Source organism: Bactrocera oleae, chromosome 5 (genome assembly GCF_042242935.1).
Source record: "Bactrocera oleae isolate idBacOlea1 chromosome 5, idBacOlea1, whole genome shotgun sequence".
In the NCBI taxonomy this organism is placed as follows: domain Eukaryota; kingdom Metazoa; phylum Arthropoda; class Insecta; order Diptera; family Tephritidae; genus Bactrocera; species Bactrocera oleae.
The window spans coordinates 21,636,930-21,652,952 of record NC_091539.1 but is presented as its reverse complement, the minus strand read 5'-3'; the positions used below and the strand labels follow the sequence as shown (position 1 = coordinate 21,652,952).

General features: G+C 38.9%; 1 protein-coding gene across 1 annotated transcript; it reads right to left on the bottom strand.

Annotated features, from left to right (window-relative positions):
* Positions 1-6,218: 6,218 nt before the first annotated feature.
* On the bottom strand, positions 6,219-15,739 carry LOC118680528 (uncharacterized). Its single transcript, XM_070109942.1, has 2 exons — positions 15,296-15,739; positions 6,219-7,328 (listed from the first exon to the last, which is right to left on the bottom strand). The coding sequence occupies exon 2, from the start codon at positions 7,320-7,322 to the stop codon at positions 6,705-6,707; it is 618 nt and encodes a 205-aa protein (XP_069966043.1). The 5' UTR covers positions 7,323-7,328; positions 15,296-15,739; the 3' UTR covers positions 6,219-6,704.
* Between the last annotated feature and the right edge of the window lie 284 nt (positions 15,740-16,023).

The window sequence follows — 16,023 nt, the reverse complement described above, 5'->3', positions numbered from 1 at the left end:
CATGGTAGGAATTTTGAATTTTTTGGGTTTTCGATTGCCGCTCTCTACGTAAAGTGCACAAGTGCATCTACTACAAACAAACAGCTTAATCCTTTTAATTCACCCCGGTTAGGCGCTAAAGTGTAAAATGTAAAATTGAAATGTTTTTGGTCAATTGCCGCGCTCCTGTTTATGGTAGGCGGGTGTATGGTTGTGATTATGAACGATCAGGTTGTCCTCTAGGTGATACATTATGTTTTATAGGCCCATATACTTTATTCGCCGAAAAGAAAAAACCGGAAGTAGCTAGGAATTATGAATTTTTTGGGTTTTCAATTGCCGCTCCTCTGTTGAACACATATAAGCCATTGATATCTCTACGTAAAGTGCACAAGTGCATCTACCACAATCAAACGCTTAATCCTTCTAATTCACCCTGGGTAGGCGCTAAAGTGTAAAATGTAAAATTGGAATGTTTTTGGTCAATTGCCGCGCTCCTGTTTATGATAGGCGTTTGTATGATTGTGATTATGAACGATCAGGTTGTCCTCTAGGTGATACATTATGTTTTATAGGCCCATATAGTTTATTCGCCGAAAACAAAAACCGGAAGTAGCTAGGTATTTTGAATTTTTTGGGTTTTCGATTGCCGCTCCTCTGTTCAACACATATAAGCCATTGACATCTCTACGTAAAGTGCACAAGTGCATCTACCACAATCAAACGCTTAATCCTTCTAATTCACCCTGGTTAGGCGCTAAAGTGTAAAATGTAAAATTAAAATGTTTTTGGTCAATTGCCGCGCTCCTGTTTATGGTAGGCGGGTGTATGGTTGTGATTATGAACGATCAGGTTGTCCTCTAGGTGATACATTATGTTTTATAGGCCCATATACTTTATTCGCCGAAAACAAAAAACCGGAAGTTGCTAAGAATTTTGAATTTTTTGGGTTTTCGATTGCCGCTCTCTACGTAAAGTGCACAAGTGCATCTACTACAAACAAACAGCTTAATCCTTTTAATTCACCCCGGTTAGGCGCTAAAGTATAAAATGTAAAATTGAAATGTTTTTGGTCAATTGCCGCGCTCCTGTTTATGGTAGGCGGGTGTATGGTTGTGATTATGAACGATCAGGTTGTCCTCTAGGTGATACATTACGTTTTATAGGCCCATATACTTTATTCGCCGAAAAGAAAAAACCGGAAGTAGCTAGGAATTATGAATTTTTTGGGTTTTCAATTGCCGCTCCTCTGTTGAACACATATAAGCCATTGATATCTCTACGTAAAGTGCACAAGTGCATCTACCACAATCAAACGCTTAATCCTTCTAATTCACCCTGGGTAGGCGCTAAAGTGTAAAATGTAAAATTGAAATGTTTTTGGTCAATTGCCGCGCTCCTGTTTATGATAGGCGTTTGTATGATTGTGATTATGAACGATCAGGTTGTCCTCTAGGTGATACATTATGTTTTATTGGCCCATATAGTTTATTCGCCGAAAACGAAAAACCGGAACATGGTTAGAATTTTGAATTTTTTGGGTTTTCGATTGCCGGTCCTCTGTTCAACATATATAAGCCATTGACATCTCTACGTAAAGTGCACAAGTGCATCTACCACAATCAAACGCTTAATCCTTTTAATTCACCCTGGTTAGGCGCTAAAGTGTAAAATGTAAAATTGAAATGTTTTTGGTCAATTGCCGCGCTCCTGTTTATGGTAGGCGGGTGTATGGTTGTGATTATGAACGATCAGGTTGTCCTCTAGGTGATACATTATGTTTTATAGGCCCATATACTTTATTCGCCGAAAACAAAAAACCGGAAGTTGCTAGGAATTATGAATTTTTTGGGTTTTTAATTGCCGCTCCTCTGTTCAACACATATAAGCCATTGACATCTCTACGTAAAGTGCACAAGTGCATCTACCACAATCAAACGCTTATTCCTTCTAATTCACCCTGGTTAGGCGCTAAAGTGTAAAATGTAAAATTAAAATGTTTTTGGTCAATTGCCGCGCTCCTGTTTATGGTAGGCGGGTGTATGGTTGTGATTATGAACGATCAGGTTGTCCTCTAGGTGATACATTATGTTTTATAGGCCCATATACTTTATTCGCCGAAAACAAAAAACCGGAAGTTGCTAAGAATTTTGAATTTTTTGGGTTTTCGATTGCCGCTCTCTACGTAAAGTGCACAAGTGCATCTACTACAAACAAACAGCTTAATCCTTTTAATTCACCCCGGTTAGGCGCTAAAGTGTAAAATGTAAAATTGAAATGTTTTTGGTCAATTGCCGCGCTCCTGTTTATGGTAGGCGGGTGTATGGTTGTGATTATGAACGATCAGGTTGTCCTCTAGGTGATACATTACGTTTTATAGGCCCATATACTTTATTCGCCGAAAAGAAAAAACCGGAAGTAGCTAGGAATTATGAATTTTTTGGGTTTTCAATTGCCGCTCCTCTGTTGAACACATATAAGCCATTGATATCTCTACGTAAAGTGCACAAGTGCATCTACCACAATCAAACGCTTAATCCTTCTAATTCACCCTGGGTAGGCGCTAAAGTGTAAAATGTAAAATTGAAATGTTTTTGGTCAATTGCCGCGCTCCTGTTTATGATAGGCGTTTGTATGATTGTGATTATGAACATTCGGGTTGTCGTCTAGGTGATACATAATGTTTTATTGGCCCATATCCTTTATTCGCCGAAAACAAAAAACCGGAACATGCTAGGAATACTGAATTTTTTGGGTTTTCGATTGCCGCTCCTCTGTTTAATACAAATAAGACATTAACATCTCTTCGTAAATTGCACATGCGCGGCGATCGCAATCAAATAGTTTAATCATTCTAATTCACCCTGGTTAGGCGCTAAAGTGTAAAATGTAAACTTGAATTGTTTTTGGTCATTTGCCGCGCTCCTGTTTATGGTAGGCGGGTGTATGGTTGTGATTATGAACGATCAGGTTGTCCTCTAGGTGATACATTATGTTTTATAGGCCCATATACTTTATTCGCCGAAAACAAAAAACCGGAAATTGCTAAGAATTTTGAATTTTTTGGGTTTTCGATTGCCGCTCCTCTATTCAACACATATAAGCCATTGACATTTCTACGTAAAGCGCACAAGTGCATCTACCACAAACAAACAGCTTAATCCTTTTAATTCACCCTGGTTAGGCGCTAAAGTGTAAAATGTAAAATTGAAATGTTTTTGGTCAATTGCCGCGCTCCTGTTTATGGTAGGCGGGTGTATGGTTGTGATTATGAACGATCAGGTTGTCCTCTAGGTGATACATTATGTTTTATTGGCCCATATAGTTTATTCGCCGAAAACAAAAAACCGGAAGTTGCTAGGAATTATGAATTTTTTGGGTTTTTAATTGCCGCTCCTCTGTTCAACACATATAAGCCATTGATATCTCTACGTAAAGTGCACAAGTGCATCTACCACAAACAAACAGCTTAATCCTTTTAATTCACCCTGGTTAGGCGCTAAAGTGTAAAATGTAAAATTGAAATGTTTTTGGTCAATTGCCGCGCTCCTATTTATGATAGGCGGGTGTATGATTGTGATTATGAACGATCAGGTTGTCCTCTAGGTGATACATTATGTTTTATAGGCCCATATACTTTATTCGCCGAAAACAAAAAACCGGAAATTGCAAGGAATTTTGAATTTTTTGGGTGTTCGATTGCCGCTCCTCTGTTCAACACATATAAGCCATTGACATCTCTACGTAAAGTGCACAAGTGCATCTACCACAATCAAACGCTTAATCCTTCTAATTCACCCTGGTTAGGCGCTAAAGTGTAAAATGTAAAACTGAAATGTTTTTGGTCAATTGCCGCGCTCCTGTTTATGGTAGGCGGGTGTATGGTTGTGATTATGAACGATCAGGTTGTCCTCTAGGTGATACATTATGTTTTATAGGCCCATATACTTTATTCGCCGAAAACAAAAAACCGGAAGTTGCTAGGAATTTTGAATTTTTTGGGTTTTCGATTGCCGCTCTCTACGTAAAGTGCACAAGTGCATCTACCACAAACAAACAGCTTAATCCTTTTAATTCACCCTGGTTAGGCGCTAAAGTGTAAAATGTAAAATTGAAATGTTTTTGGTCAATTGCCGCGCTCCTGTTTATGGTAGGCGGGTGTATGGTTGTGATTATGAACGATCAGGTTGTCCTCTAGGTGATACATTATGTTTTATAGGCCCATATACTTTATTCGCCGAAAACAAAAAACCGGAAGTTACTAAGAATTTTGAATTTTTTGGGTTTTCGATTGCCGCTCTCTACGTAAAATGCACAAGTGCATCTACCACAAACAAACAGCTTAATCCTTTTAATTCACCCTGGTTAGGCGCTAAAGTGTAAAATGTAAAATTGAAATGTTTTTGGTCAATTGCCGCGCTCCTGTTTATGGTAGGCGGGTGTATGGTTGTGATTATGAACGATCAGGTTGTCCTCTAGGTGATAAATTATGTTTTATTGGCCCATATAGTTTATTCGCCGAAAACAAAAAACCGGAAGTAGCTAGGTATTATGAATTTTTTGGGTTTTCGATTGCCGCTCCTCTGTTCAACACATATAAGCCATTGACATCTCTACGTAAAGTGCACAAGTGCATCTACCACAATCAAACGCTTAATCCTTCTAATTCACCCTGGTTAGGCGCTAAAGTGTAAAATGTAAAATTGAAATGTTTTTGGTCAATTGCCGCGCTCCTATTTATGATAGGCGGGTGTATTATTGTGATTATGAACGATCAGGTTGTCCTCTAGGTGATACATTATGTTTTATAGGCCCATATACTTTATTCGCCGAAAACAAAAAACCGGAACATGGTAGGAATTTTGAATTTTTTGGGTTTTCGATTGCCGCTCCTCTGTTCAACACATATAAGCCATTGACATCTCTACGTAAAGTGCACAAGTGCATCTACCACAATCAAACGCTTAATCCTTCTAATTCACCCTGGTTAGGCGCTAAAGTGTAAAATGTAAAATTAAAATGTTTTTGGTCAATTGCCGCGCTCCTGTTTATGGTAGGCAGGTGTATGCTTGTGATTATGAACGATCAGGTTGTCCTCTAGGTGATACATTATGTTTTATTGGCCCATATAGTTTATTCGCCGAAAACAAAAAACCGGAACATGGTAGGAATTTTGAATTTTTTGGGTTTTCGATTGCCGCTCTCTACGTAAAGTGCACAAGTGCATCTACCACAAACAAACAGCTTAATCCTTTTAATTCACCCTGGTTAGGCGCTAAAGTGTAAAATGTAAAATTGAAATGTTTTTGGTCAATTGCCGCGCTCCTATTTATGATAGGCGGGTGTATTATTGTGATTATGAACGATCAGGTTGTCCTCTAGGTGATACATTATGTTTTATAGCCCCATATACTTTATTCGCCGAAAACAAAAAACCGGAAATTGGTAGGAATTTTGAATTTTTTGGGTTTTCGATTGCCGCTCCTCTGTTTAACACATATAAGCCATTGACATCTCTACGTAAAGTGCACAAGTGCATCTACCACAATCAAACGCTTAATCCTTCTAATTCACCCTGGTTAGGCGCTAAAGTGTAAAATGTAAAATTGAAATGTTTTTGGTCAATTGCCGCGCTCCTATTTATGATAGGCGGGTGTATTATTGTGATTATGAACGATCAGGTTGTCCTCTAGGTGATACATTATGTTTTATAGGCCCATATACTTTATTCGCCGAAAACAAAAAACCGGAAGTTGCTAGGAATTTTGAATTTTTTGGGTTTTCGATTGCCGCTCTCTACGTAAAGTGCACAAGTGCATCTACCACAAACAAACAGCTTAATCCTTTTAATTCACCCTGGTTAGGCGCTAAAGTGTAAAATGTAAAATTGAAATGTTTTTGGTCAATTGCCGCGCTCCTGTTTATGGCAGGCGGGTGTATGGTTGTGATTATGAACGATCAGGTTGTCCCCTAGGTGATACATTATGTTTTATAGGCCCATATACTTTATTCGCAGAAAACAAAAAACCGGAAGTAGCTAGGAATTATGAATTTTTTGGGTTTTCGATTGCCGCTCCTCTGTTCAACACATATAAGCCATTGACATCTCTACGTAAAGTGCACAAGTGCATCTACCACAATCAAACGCTTAATCCTTCTAATTCACCCTGGTTAGGCGCCAAAGTGTAAAATGTAAAATTGAAATGTTTTTGGTCAATTGCCGCGCTCCTATTTGTTAAGTTCACCACTTACTTGCCACTTTATAATTCCGCGTATGTAAATTAAAAAATTGTATATTTTTCCGGTTTGGAAATGTTTACAAACTGTTTATTTATTAATAATTATGACGAGATTATCTTCACGCAATCACTCCCTGGTCGCATACCAGTGGAGAGGTAATTAAAAGAATATAAAAAAATGAAGAAAATGCGGTTACGCGCCAAAGACAAGTCCGGTGTTTTTTCGACGACAATCGCTGAGAGAAAGAGGTTGTCCGCTTCACGGACAGATATTTTTGTACTGTTTTGTTGTGTAGAGATCCTACTGTGTGTGTGTATGCGGCTGCTTCCAATAGTGTAATGCATTTGTATGTGTTGTGGTGTATAGGTGTTTTGATGTTTCCAGGTGTGGGATGTGTGCCAGTGTTGTCTTGTGAGTGGTGTGTTGTGTTTTTCGGGGCGGGAAGCTTAACTCATTTAGCCATCCCGGCCCCCCTAGGCGAATGTTCAGCCTAGCAGTCGCTGTAGCTGTTGCAACGTTGCCACAACGTTGCTGAGTCCGGACGTGCGACGATAGTGCGGCCTACGCCTAGTCGGTGGTACGTTGTGCTGACGCCATGGACGGGACTCCGATCGGGGTGCCGTTCTTCGGCGACGTGCCACACGATTGGTTTGCTGCGGTCGGTTTGCACCGCGGATTCGTGGGGCAGGCTGCCGATTGACCTCTCGCCTCGGAGTACGGTGAAGCAACGTGTGATGCTGCCTGCCACACATTTGGCACAAAGCACCGGAGTCGCATTCCTGCGTCGTGTGTGTATGCGCCAGACAATTGTTGCAATGCCCATGCGCCTGGGCAACCTGCTGGCGTTGTGTCGGCGACATGCCCTTGAAGAGCCCACAGTGCTGCAACTTGTGTGAACGGCAACAAAGGGGGCATCGGATGCGATGGGGCGCCTCTGGTGGAGACGGAACGGCTGCGGAGGCTCGAATACTAGTACGAGCGGTGGTTGACGGTGCAGTTGCAGCTGGTGTTCGGGGCGCCGCGGTTGGCATAATCCCAAGGCGAGGCACCGTGATGGCCGATCGCATTGTTGGCGTTGGGGTGGAATGCATCTCTGTATCCATATCTATCTGTATGGAGAAAAAGGCGTGTTTAGATACGATTCAGTGGTATAGAGTATGGATATATTTCTATATGTGACCAACTTTATTTGGTTTGGTGATCGTACTAGTCTACCCATTATTTTATTAGTATATGATGGTAATTTGTCATATTATATTTGCGGTTTTTTTATTTAGACGGATATTTCGATTTTTTTTTTCTTGTAGGTATTATTGAACGGATGGTTTACTACATGCGTTTTCGCTATTATTTGAGATTGGCAGGAAGCATAGTTTAACGAGCGGTCTGGTTAGCGTTCCGTTTCGAGTACGGAGGTCAACTACTCGTATATGACCGTCGGAACCATGATGCAGCTTCTCTATGCAACCAAGTCGCCATTCTGTAGGGGGAAGACAATCGTCATGGATTAAGACAAAATCTCCAAGCTTTGGCGCCTTTTCGGGAGTTTTCCAGCGGTACCTTTTATGAAGGTCCTTTATATACTCCTCCTTCCATCGGCGGCTGAAATCATGATGGAGAATTTTAATTCTTTCCCATCTATTTTGTAAGGATAGCGACTCCACGCCTGGCTCAGGTATGGCCAGAATGGGTGCTCCTTTTAGAAAGTGCCCTGGAGTTAGGGCTGTGAGATCTGAGGGATCTTGCGAGAGTGCCGTTAGTGGCCGTGAATTGAGAACGGCTTCAATGCGAATTAATAATGTTGTAAATTCTTCATAATTAAATTTGTAGTTTCCAGCTACTTTTTTAAAGTGGGATTTGAAGCTTTTTACAGCTGATTCCCATAAACCACCCATATGAGGAGCGCTTGGAGGGATAAACTGCCAGTTAATACCTTGGTGAGCGTATTTTTGTACAATTTCAGGTGAGACTTGCCTAACAAAGTCCACGAACTGTTTTGCTGTGGCTCTTTGAGCTCCTATAAATGTCTTGCCATTGTCGCTCATGAGTTTTGACGGAAAACCGCGTCGTCCAACGAAGCGAGCAAATGCCGCGAGAAAAGCCTCCTTTGTCAGATTCGTACATAGCTCGAGGTGTACTGCTTTTGTCGTAAAACAGACAAAGACAGCCACATAGCCTTTCATGAGGGTGGGAGACCTTAACATGGATGCCTTTATCTGAAAAGGCCCAGCAAAGTCGACACCTGTAATGGTGAAAGGCAGAGCGAAGTTACAGCGTTCCGGTGGAAGTGCTGCCATAATCTGCGTTCGCATCTTCTGCTTATGCATAGTGCAGATCTTGCACATGAAAATGCATTTCTTTATTTTGGGCTTGAGTCTTGGAATATAAAACTCTTGACGGACTATTTGTTGCATGAGGCGATGTTCTGCGTGTAGCAAAAGCACGTGGACATAGTGAAGGTATAAGGTGGCAAGTTGCGATTTCTCTGGGATAACTATGGGATGACGTTCGTTATACGTCAGGCTGGAATTGGCAAGCCGACCATTCGCACGGAGTACTCCTTTCGTGTCAATGAATGGATTTAAGACTAAGAGTGAGCTCTTTTTATCTATCGGCTTCGATTCTCTTAGTAATAATATTTCTCGGCTGAAATAACGCGCTTGCGTAGATGCGATAAGAGCGACCTTTGCTTTTTGTAAGTCTAGGTGCGTCACTGTATCGCATTGGGAGTGTAATGAAGTTACTCCCTTAAGTTTAATTTTGAGTCGCTCTATGAACTTGAGCATGTAAGCGATTACCCTGAGGGCTCGGGGATACGAGGAAAATCGCTCAAGGATGTCATTATCCTGCGATGTTGCGTGAAAGGAGTCGATTTTTCGACTTTCTGGGGCTATTATATTGCGCATGGGCGATTGTGGCCAAGAATCAGGAGATTCTGTTAACCATCGGGGGCCATTCCACCAGAGGGTGGTGGTGACAAGGTGCAGGGGTTTGCACCCTCTTGTCCCTAGATCAGCAGGATTGTCAGCACTGGCTACATGTCGCCAAGTGGCTGATCCTACTAGGTCAAGTATTTGAGACGTTCGGTTCGAAATATACGTCTTCCATGCATGTGGTGGTTTTTCTAACCATGCTAATACGATTTCGGAATCGGACCATAGATATAATTTATATTGTGCCATGTTTAAATGCGTTTGTACGATGGACACTAGTTTGGCTAGTAATAGCGCTCCACATAATTCAAGTCGTGGTAGACTTATTGTTTTTAAAGGAGCCACTTTTGCTTTTGCTACTAGTAAGTGGCATGTGGTCGCAGTGTCGCTTTGTGTGCGAACATATATAGTTGCGCAATATGCCTTTTCAGAAGCGTCACAGAAGCCGTGTAGTTCGACTTTGTGCTCTGGGGCATAATTTACCCATCGTGGGATTTGTATCTGTGAGATATCCTTTAGATTGCTCGCAAACTGGGACCACTTTTCTAAACGAAGTGGTTTTACTTGTTCGTCCCAGTCGGTTCCATCTAACCATAATTCTTGTATTAGGATTTTGGCTTGTATCATAATTGGCGAAAGCCATCCTGCGGGGTCGAAAAGTTTTGCCACAGAGGATAGAATTTGTCGCTTTGTTATGGCGGATAATGCAGATATTGACTCTGTCGTGTATGAAAACTGGTCAGATATCGCATTCCATTGGATCCCCAGAGTTTTTGTTGTACTTTCCTTTTCGAATTTAAGGAAATTAGTATCTAACAAATTTTCATGCGGTATATTTTTTAATATATTAGGGTGATTCGCCGTTATCTTTTTCAACGGAAACCCTGCGGTTTTGAGGGCTTTTACCACTTGTGAGAGTGACTCGTATGCTTGTGGAAGACTGTGACTTCCAGACAAGATATCGTCTACATATGTTTGTGTTTTTAACACTTTGGTTGCCAGAGGAAATTCTGACTTTGTGTTTTCTGCCAGTTCGTGGAGGGTTCGAATGGCTAAATATGGAGCACAGTTGACGCCAAAGGTAACTGTTTTAAGTTTATAGTCGCGTAGTGGACTATTGGGAGATTTTCGGAAAATAATTCGCTGAAAATCTTGATCGTCTTTATGTACGACTATTTGTCTATACATTTTTTCGACGTCTCCGTTAAATACGTATTTGAATATACGCCAATTTAAAATGAGTAGCATTAAATCTGGTTGGAGCGTGGGTCCCGTAAATAGGATATCATTTAGGGAATTCCCGGAGCTGGTGGATCTTGATGCATTAAAGACAACTCTTACTTTAGTTGTTTTTTTGTCTGGCTTTATCACTGCATGATGCGGCAAGTAAAATGAGTAGTATTTGCCGTTGATGATTTTTTCGCATGGGCTTACTTCCTCCATGTGGTTTAAATGGAGGTATTCTTCCAACACGCCATCGTATTCTGGCTTAAGCTCACCTTTTTTAAGTAAGTTTTTTTCCATACTTAAAAACTGCTGTATAGCAGAGGTGCGAGAGTGACCTAAGGCGATTGTGCTAGGAAATTGTTGTTTTAGTGGTAGTCGTACGACATACCGACCATTATCTGATCTAGTAGTTGTGGCTTTGTAAAAGTCTTCACAATACTGATCTTCAGGGGTTGTGATTGATATGGGGGGGAGTTCTTCTAACTCCCAAAATTTTTTCAATTGTGAATTGAGGTATTCGTTTGAGATTTCCTCAACCTGAGTGGTCATGGTGGTAACTGGTTCCGAAACTAGTCCACTTAGGATCCACCCAAAAATAGTATTTTGTGCCAGAAGTGTATTTGAAATTTTCTCAATACCTTCGAGTATTATCTGTGGTATGAGATCGCTGCCTAATAGAAGGTCTATTTGAGCGGGAGTGTTGCAGTTGGGATCTGCTAGCTTTAGGTGTGAAACCTTTTGCCAATGCTTGCTATTTATGTGATAGCTTGGAAGCATATTTGTAAGTTGCGGTAAGACTATAGCTTCTGCTTGTATGTGCTTATCCGCTTGGGGGGAAATTAAGGTAATGGAGCAGATTTTATTAGAGTTTTGAACTACTCTTCCGCCCATTCCTGTAATTTCAAAGTTGGCTTGTTTTGTTGGCAGTTGTAGCCTATTTTGTGCCCTAGACGCTATGAAAGATCGTTGTGATCCTTGGTCTATTAAGGCCCTAAGTTTAAACAGTTCTCCTCGGTGTTCGATGGAGACGACTGCTGTTGGTAGTAGTACCCTACTTTGGTTTTCGCTGTGTAGCGTTTGAGTTTTTAATGCCTTTGAGCAGCATGGTGCTTCTTGGCAATTATCGGGATTTCGCACTTCGGGATTTGCTGTTGCAACTAAACCCGTGGCTCTTTTCATATTTGCGCTGTTTGGGGGTGAGCTGGAAAAATTGTTATAATGCAGCATAGAATGATGTCGTTTATGGCAATAAACGCAATTAAATTTGCTTTCGCACTCTTTAAGTGTATGCGCATGTGACAAGCAGTTTGTACAAAGTCTCTTTGTTTTTACAAAATTGTTCCGGTCGATAATATTCAATTTTTTGAATCTCTCGCAAGATTTGAGCTTATGCCCCCCTGTACATAGTTCGCATGACGTTTGTTTGTACTGTTCGGATGTGAACGTTTGATTTTTGAAGAAGCTTCTATTTACATTGTTGTTGGTACTGGCTTGGGGTCTGTGGAAGCTTCTATTTAGGTCATGTTGAACGGGTTTCGTTCTGACCATTTTTTTATCTACCCTTTCTGCGATTTCATATTGGGTAGTTAGGAAATCTTTCATTTGTTGCCACGTGGGGCATTTTCTTCGTGATGAGAGCGATTGTTCCCATAGAAGTAATGATTTTTCTGGTAATGCGGCAGTGCATATGTTTACCAGTATTGGATCCCAGCTGTCTGTGGGAATATTTTGTGTCGATAAAACCGACAAACAATTTGAAACAGTGGATTGAAGTTTGATAAATTCTTCACTAGTTTCCCTTTGAATTTTTGGCAAGTTCATTAATATCGATATTTGTTTATCGACCAATATTCTTTCATTCTCGTATCTCGCTTTTAGAGCTTCCCAAGCCAGATTGAAATTATCGTCATTTAGTGCGAACTGTTTTACTATTACGCCTGCTTGACCTTTTGTTTTGTATCGGAGGTGATACAATTTTTGTGCGTTTGTTAATTTTGGATGGTTTATGTAAACGGCAGTAAACATGTCTCGGAAGGACGGCCATTGTTCATAACCACCATGAAATATTTCTGTGTCACATGCGGGCACCTTGAGATGGATGCCTGAACTTGCCTCTTGACTTTGTACTTGTGGCAGCTCTACTCGCTGATGTGGAGTAGGTGCAATTGCTTTTATTAGCTTTAGCTGATCGGAAATCATTGCTTTAGTTTCTTCGAACTGGTCTAAGCAGTTTTCATATTTGGCGTAAGCCGAGGACTTAAAATTTTCTGGTAGATCTGAGTCGTCAGATTCTACTATGGCGTCATATGAAGCTTGGAGACGTATCCAAAAATTGTCGAGATTTTCCTTTTTGATTTCTAATGCCGATTCAGAATTATCTTGAATCGGAGAAGATGAAAATCGAGTGCAGTATCTTATTAAACTGTCACTCTCAGCAATGAATTTACTATATGTAATGTCTTTCCCCCTTTTTTGTTTTGTAGCACCTTGCTTTGAGCGTGTAGCTTCTGCAGGTGTACATGGACTTTTTTCGTCCGAAATCATTTTTGGTACTTTTAGTAGTTGTGTAGATTTAGAATCTTTAGAATCTGCGTTCATTTAAAAAAGTTCAATTAATAAAATGATTTCTCTCAGTGTAAACTGATTAAATTTAAGCGAAATTCGTAATTGTAACGCGTAATCTCTTTTATATAAATAAGAGAATCAGTAAATCGGTTTATATATTTTTTTTGTAAATCGGATTAAATAAGATAGCGTGTTTTGTTGTTACGGTATTTATTTATTATTTTTCTCGATTGTATTGTTTATTTCAATAATTATTCAAAAATTGCAATATCTATTTTGTTATATCTTTTTTGTGTTCGTATGCGTTATAGGGTATACCTATAAGCGAATTAGTATGTGTCAATGAGAGCTCGTATAAGAGATCAATGTACTTTATACATATGTATGCAATCCTACTTGTTTTTTGGTTGCCAAGAAACAAGGGGTATTGCCGGATTTGTGCCTATATGGACTTTGAATATGAATAATATTATAGAATTGTTATTGTACGCAATCCTGCTTGTTTTTGTTTGCTAAACAACAAGGGGTATTGCCGAGTATGTGCCAAATTGGACTTTGGAATATAATAAATTAAATTGTATAGAAGCAATGTATATAATATTGTTCACAATTTTTTATTATTGTTATTTATTTATTTATAGAATTATAAATAATAAATTTTTTTTTAAGAATTCGTTTTTTCTTTACCGAACCGTTTAAAATGTTTTTTTTTTTTTTCGAATGCGCTGTTTTAAGTTCTTTAACTTTTAGTGGTACCCTAGTAGGGTATAATAATATGTCCCGTACTTGTATGAGTATATATGTAAACGAGCGGACGTTGTTTCTCCGTTACGAAAGAGCGCATAAACGTAATTAGCAACAAAGTTATCCTATGTGCACTACGATTCGTAAATATGCACTCTCGGTATATGAATGTAAATATGTACGTATGTAAAAGAGTAAAATAATGTAAGTATATTTTATATGTTTAAAAATTTAATTTTTTATTTTCTTTGCCTTTCTCTCTCTTCTCTTTCTTGTAGTTAAATATAATATGTTAATAATATTACGAATATGTACATATTTGCAAGCGCTCAAAATTATAAGTGCTAAAAATTTTGGTATATATTGTGCAAAATATGTAAATATGTATGTAATTAGAGATGTGGCATACAGGTAAGAAATTCCTTTAATTTTTTTTTTGTTTTTTGAGAATATTGTTCTTATATCTCTTTTTATTCGTTATATGTTGCTATGTGGGTATATGTATATGTGTTTTTTTTTTGTGTTTTTTATTTGCCTTTGCTTACTTGTTTTAGGCAATCCTGCTTATTACTTGATCAAGCATAAGGGGTATTGCCGGATATTTTTGCAAGTGGAGTACTTGAATTTCATATATATGTATATATCATATATAGTGTTTGGGATTTGGTATATTTTGTGTTGAATACACGAAGGTAAGCTTTTCTAGGCAATAAATATGTATATATTTATATATAAATGTGTATATATTTATTTATATATATATATAAATATTATATATATATATATAGAATATATATATGTATATTATATGTATGGAATTTTTTCGGTAAAACCCGAAATACCGCAAATTCAACAGTTTGGCAACCGTTTTTGTAAACCGTAATAAATATACATATACCCTGCAGTAATGAGGTACAAAATGGAATCGATACAACTCACTTGAATATCCGTCAAGGGATTTTGGGGACTATAGCCTGTATCTTGTATGTGTATCTTGTATGTGGATGCCTGTAGGTGTATCCAATCCTTTCCTGGGTTGTTCCTTGGGGTTTTTGCTTGGTTTTTGTTGAATTACTTTCGCGCCCGTTTGATATGTTAATATGTATATATACATATATATGGGTTTTAACTCGCGCCCGTTTTTATTTGATTGTATTTTGGTTTTCCGCGCCCGTTTTTTTTTTTTTTTTTTTTGTCACTGCACTGTTATATTATGCACCAAAAGCATATGTGTATATATATAAATTTTTTGTTGTTGTGGTCACTGCACTTTTTTTGCACCAAAGCATATATATATATATATATATATTTTTGCTGTTGTGGTCACTGCACTTTTTTTTTTTCTTCTGCCTTTTTTCAGTACACTTTGTTGTTGGCTTCTCCGTTTATATATACATATGTAAATCACTTTTAAGCACTTTTCATATATATATTTTATTTTTTATTTTAGTTGTTTGTCACCACCAATCACCACCAATGTTAACACCACCAATTTTTTAAGGTTTTCCACCCTTATTTTTACTAAAATTTTTTTTTTTCTTTTTTTTTTTTTCACTATAGTGCCATTCGGAATGGCTCGAAGGACCAATGTTAAGTTCACCACTTACTTGCCACTTTATAATTCCGCGTATGTAAATTAAAAAATTGTATATTTTTCCGGTTTGGAAATGTTTACAAACTGTTTATTTATTAATAATTATGACGAGATTATCTTCACGCAATCACTCCCTGGTCGCATACCAGTGGAGAGGTAATTAAAAGAATATAAAAAAATGAAGAAAATGCGGTTACGCGCCAAAGACAAGTCCGGTGTTTTTTCGACGACAATCGCTGAGAGAAAGAGGTTGTCCGCTTCACGGACAGATATTTTTGTACTGTTTTGTTGTGTAGAGATCCTACTGTGTGTGTGTATGCGGCTGCTTCCAATAGTGTAATGCATTTGTATGTGTTGTGGTGTATAGGTGTTTTGATGTTTCCAGGTGTGGGATGTGTGCCAGTGTTGTCTTGTGAGTGGTGTGTTGTGTTTTTCGGGGCGGGAAGCTTAACTCATTTAGCCACTATTTATGATAGGCGGGTGTATGATTGTGATTATGAACGATCAGGTTGTCCTCTAGGTGATACATCATGTTTTATTGGCCCATATAGTTTATTCGCCGAAAACAAAAAACCGGAACATGGTAGGAATTTTGAATTTTTTGGGTTTTCGATTGCCGCTCCTCTGTTCAACACATATAAGCCATTGACATCTCTACGTAAAGTGCACAAGTGCATCTCCCACAATCAAACGCTTAATCCTTCTTATTCACCCTGGTTAGGCGCTAAAGTGTAAAATGTA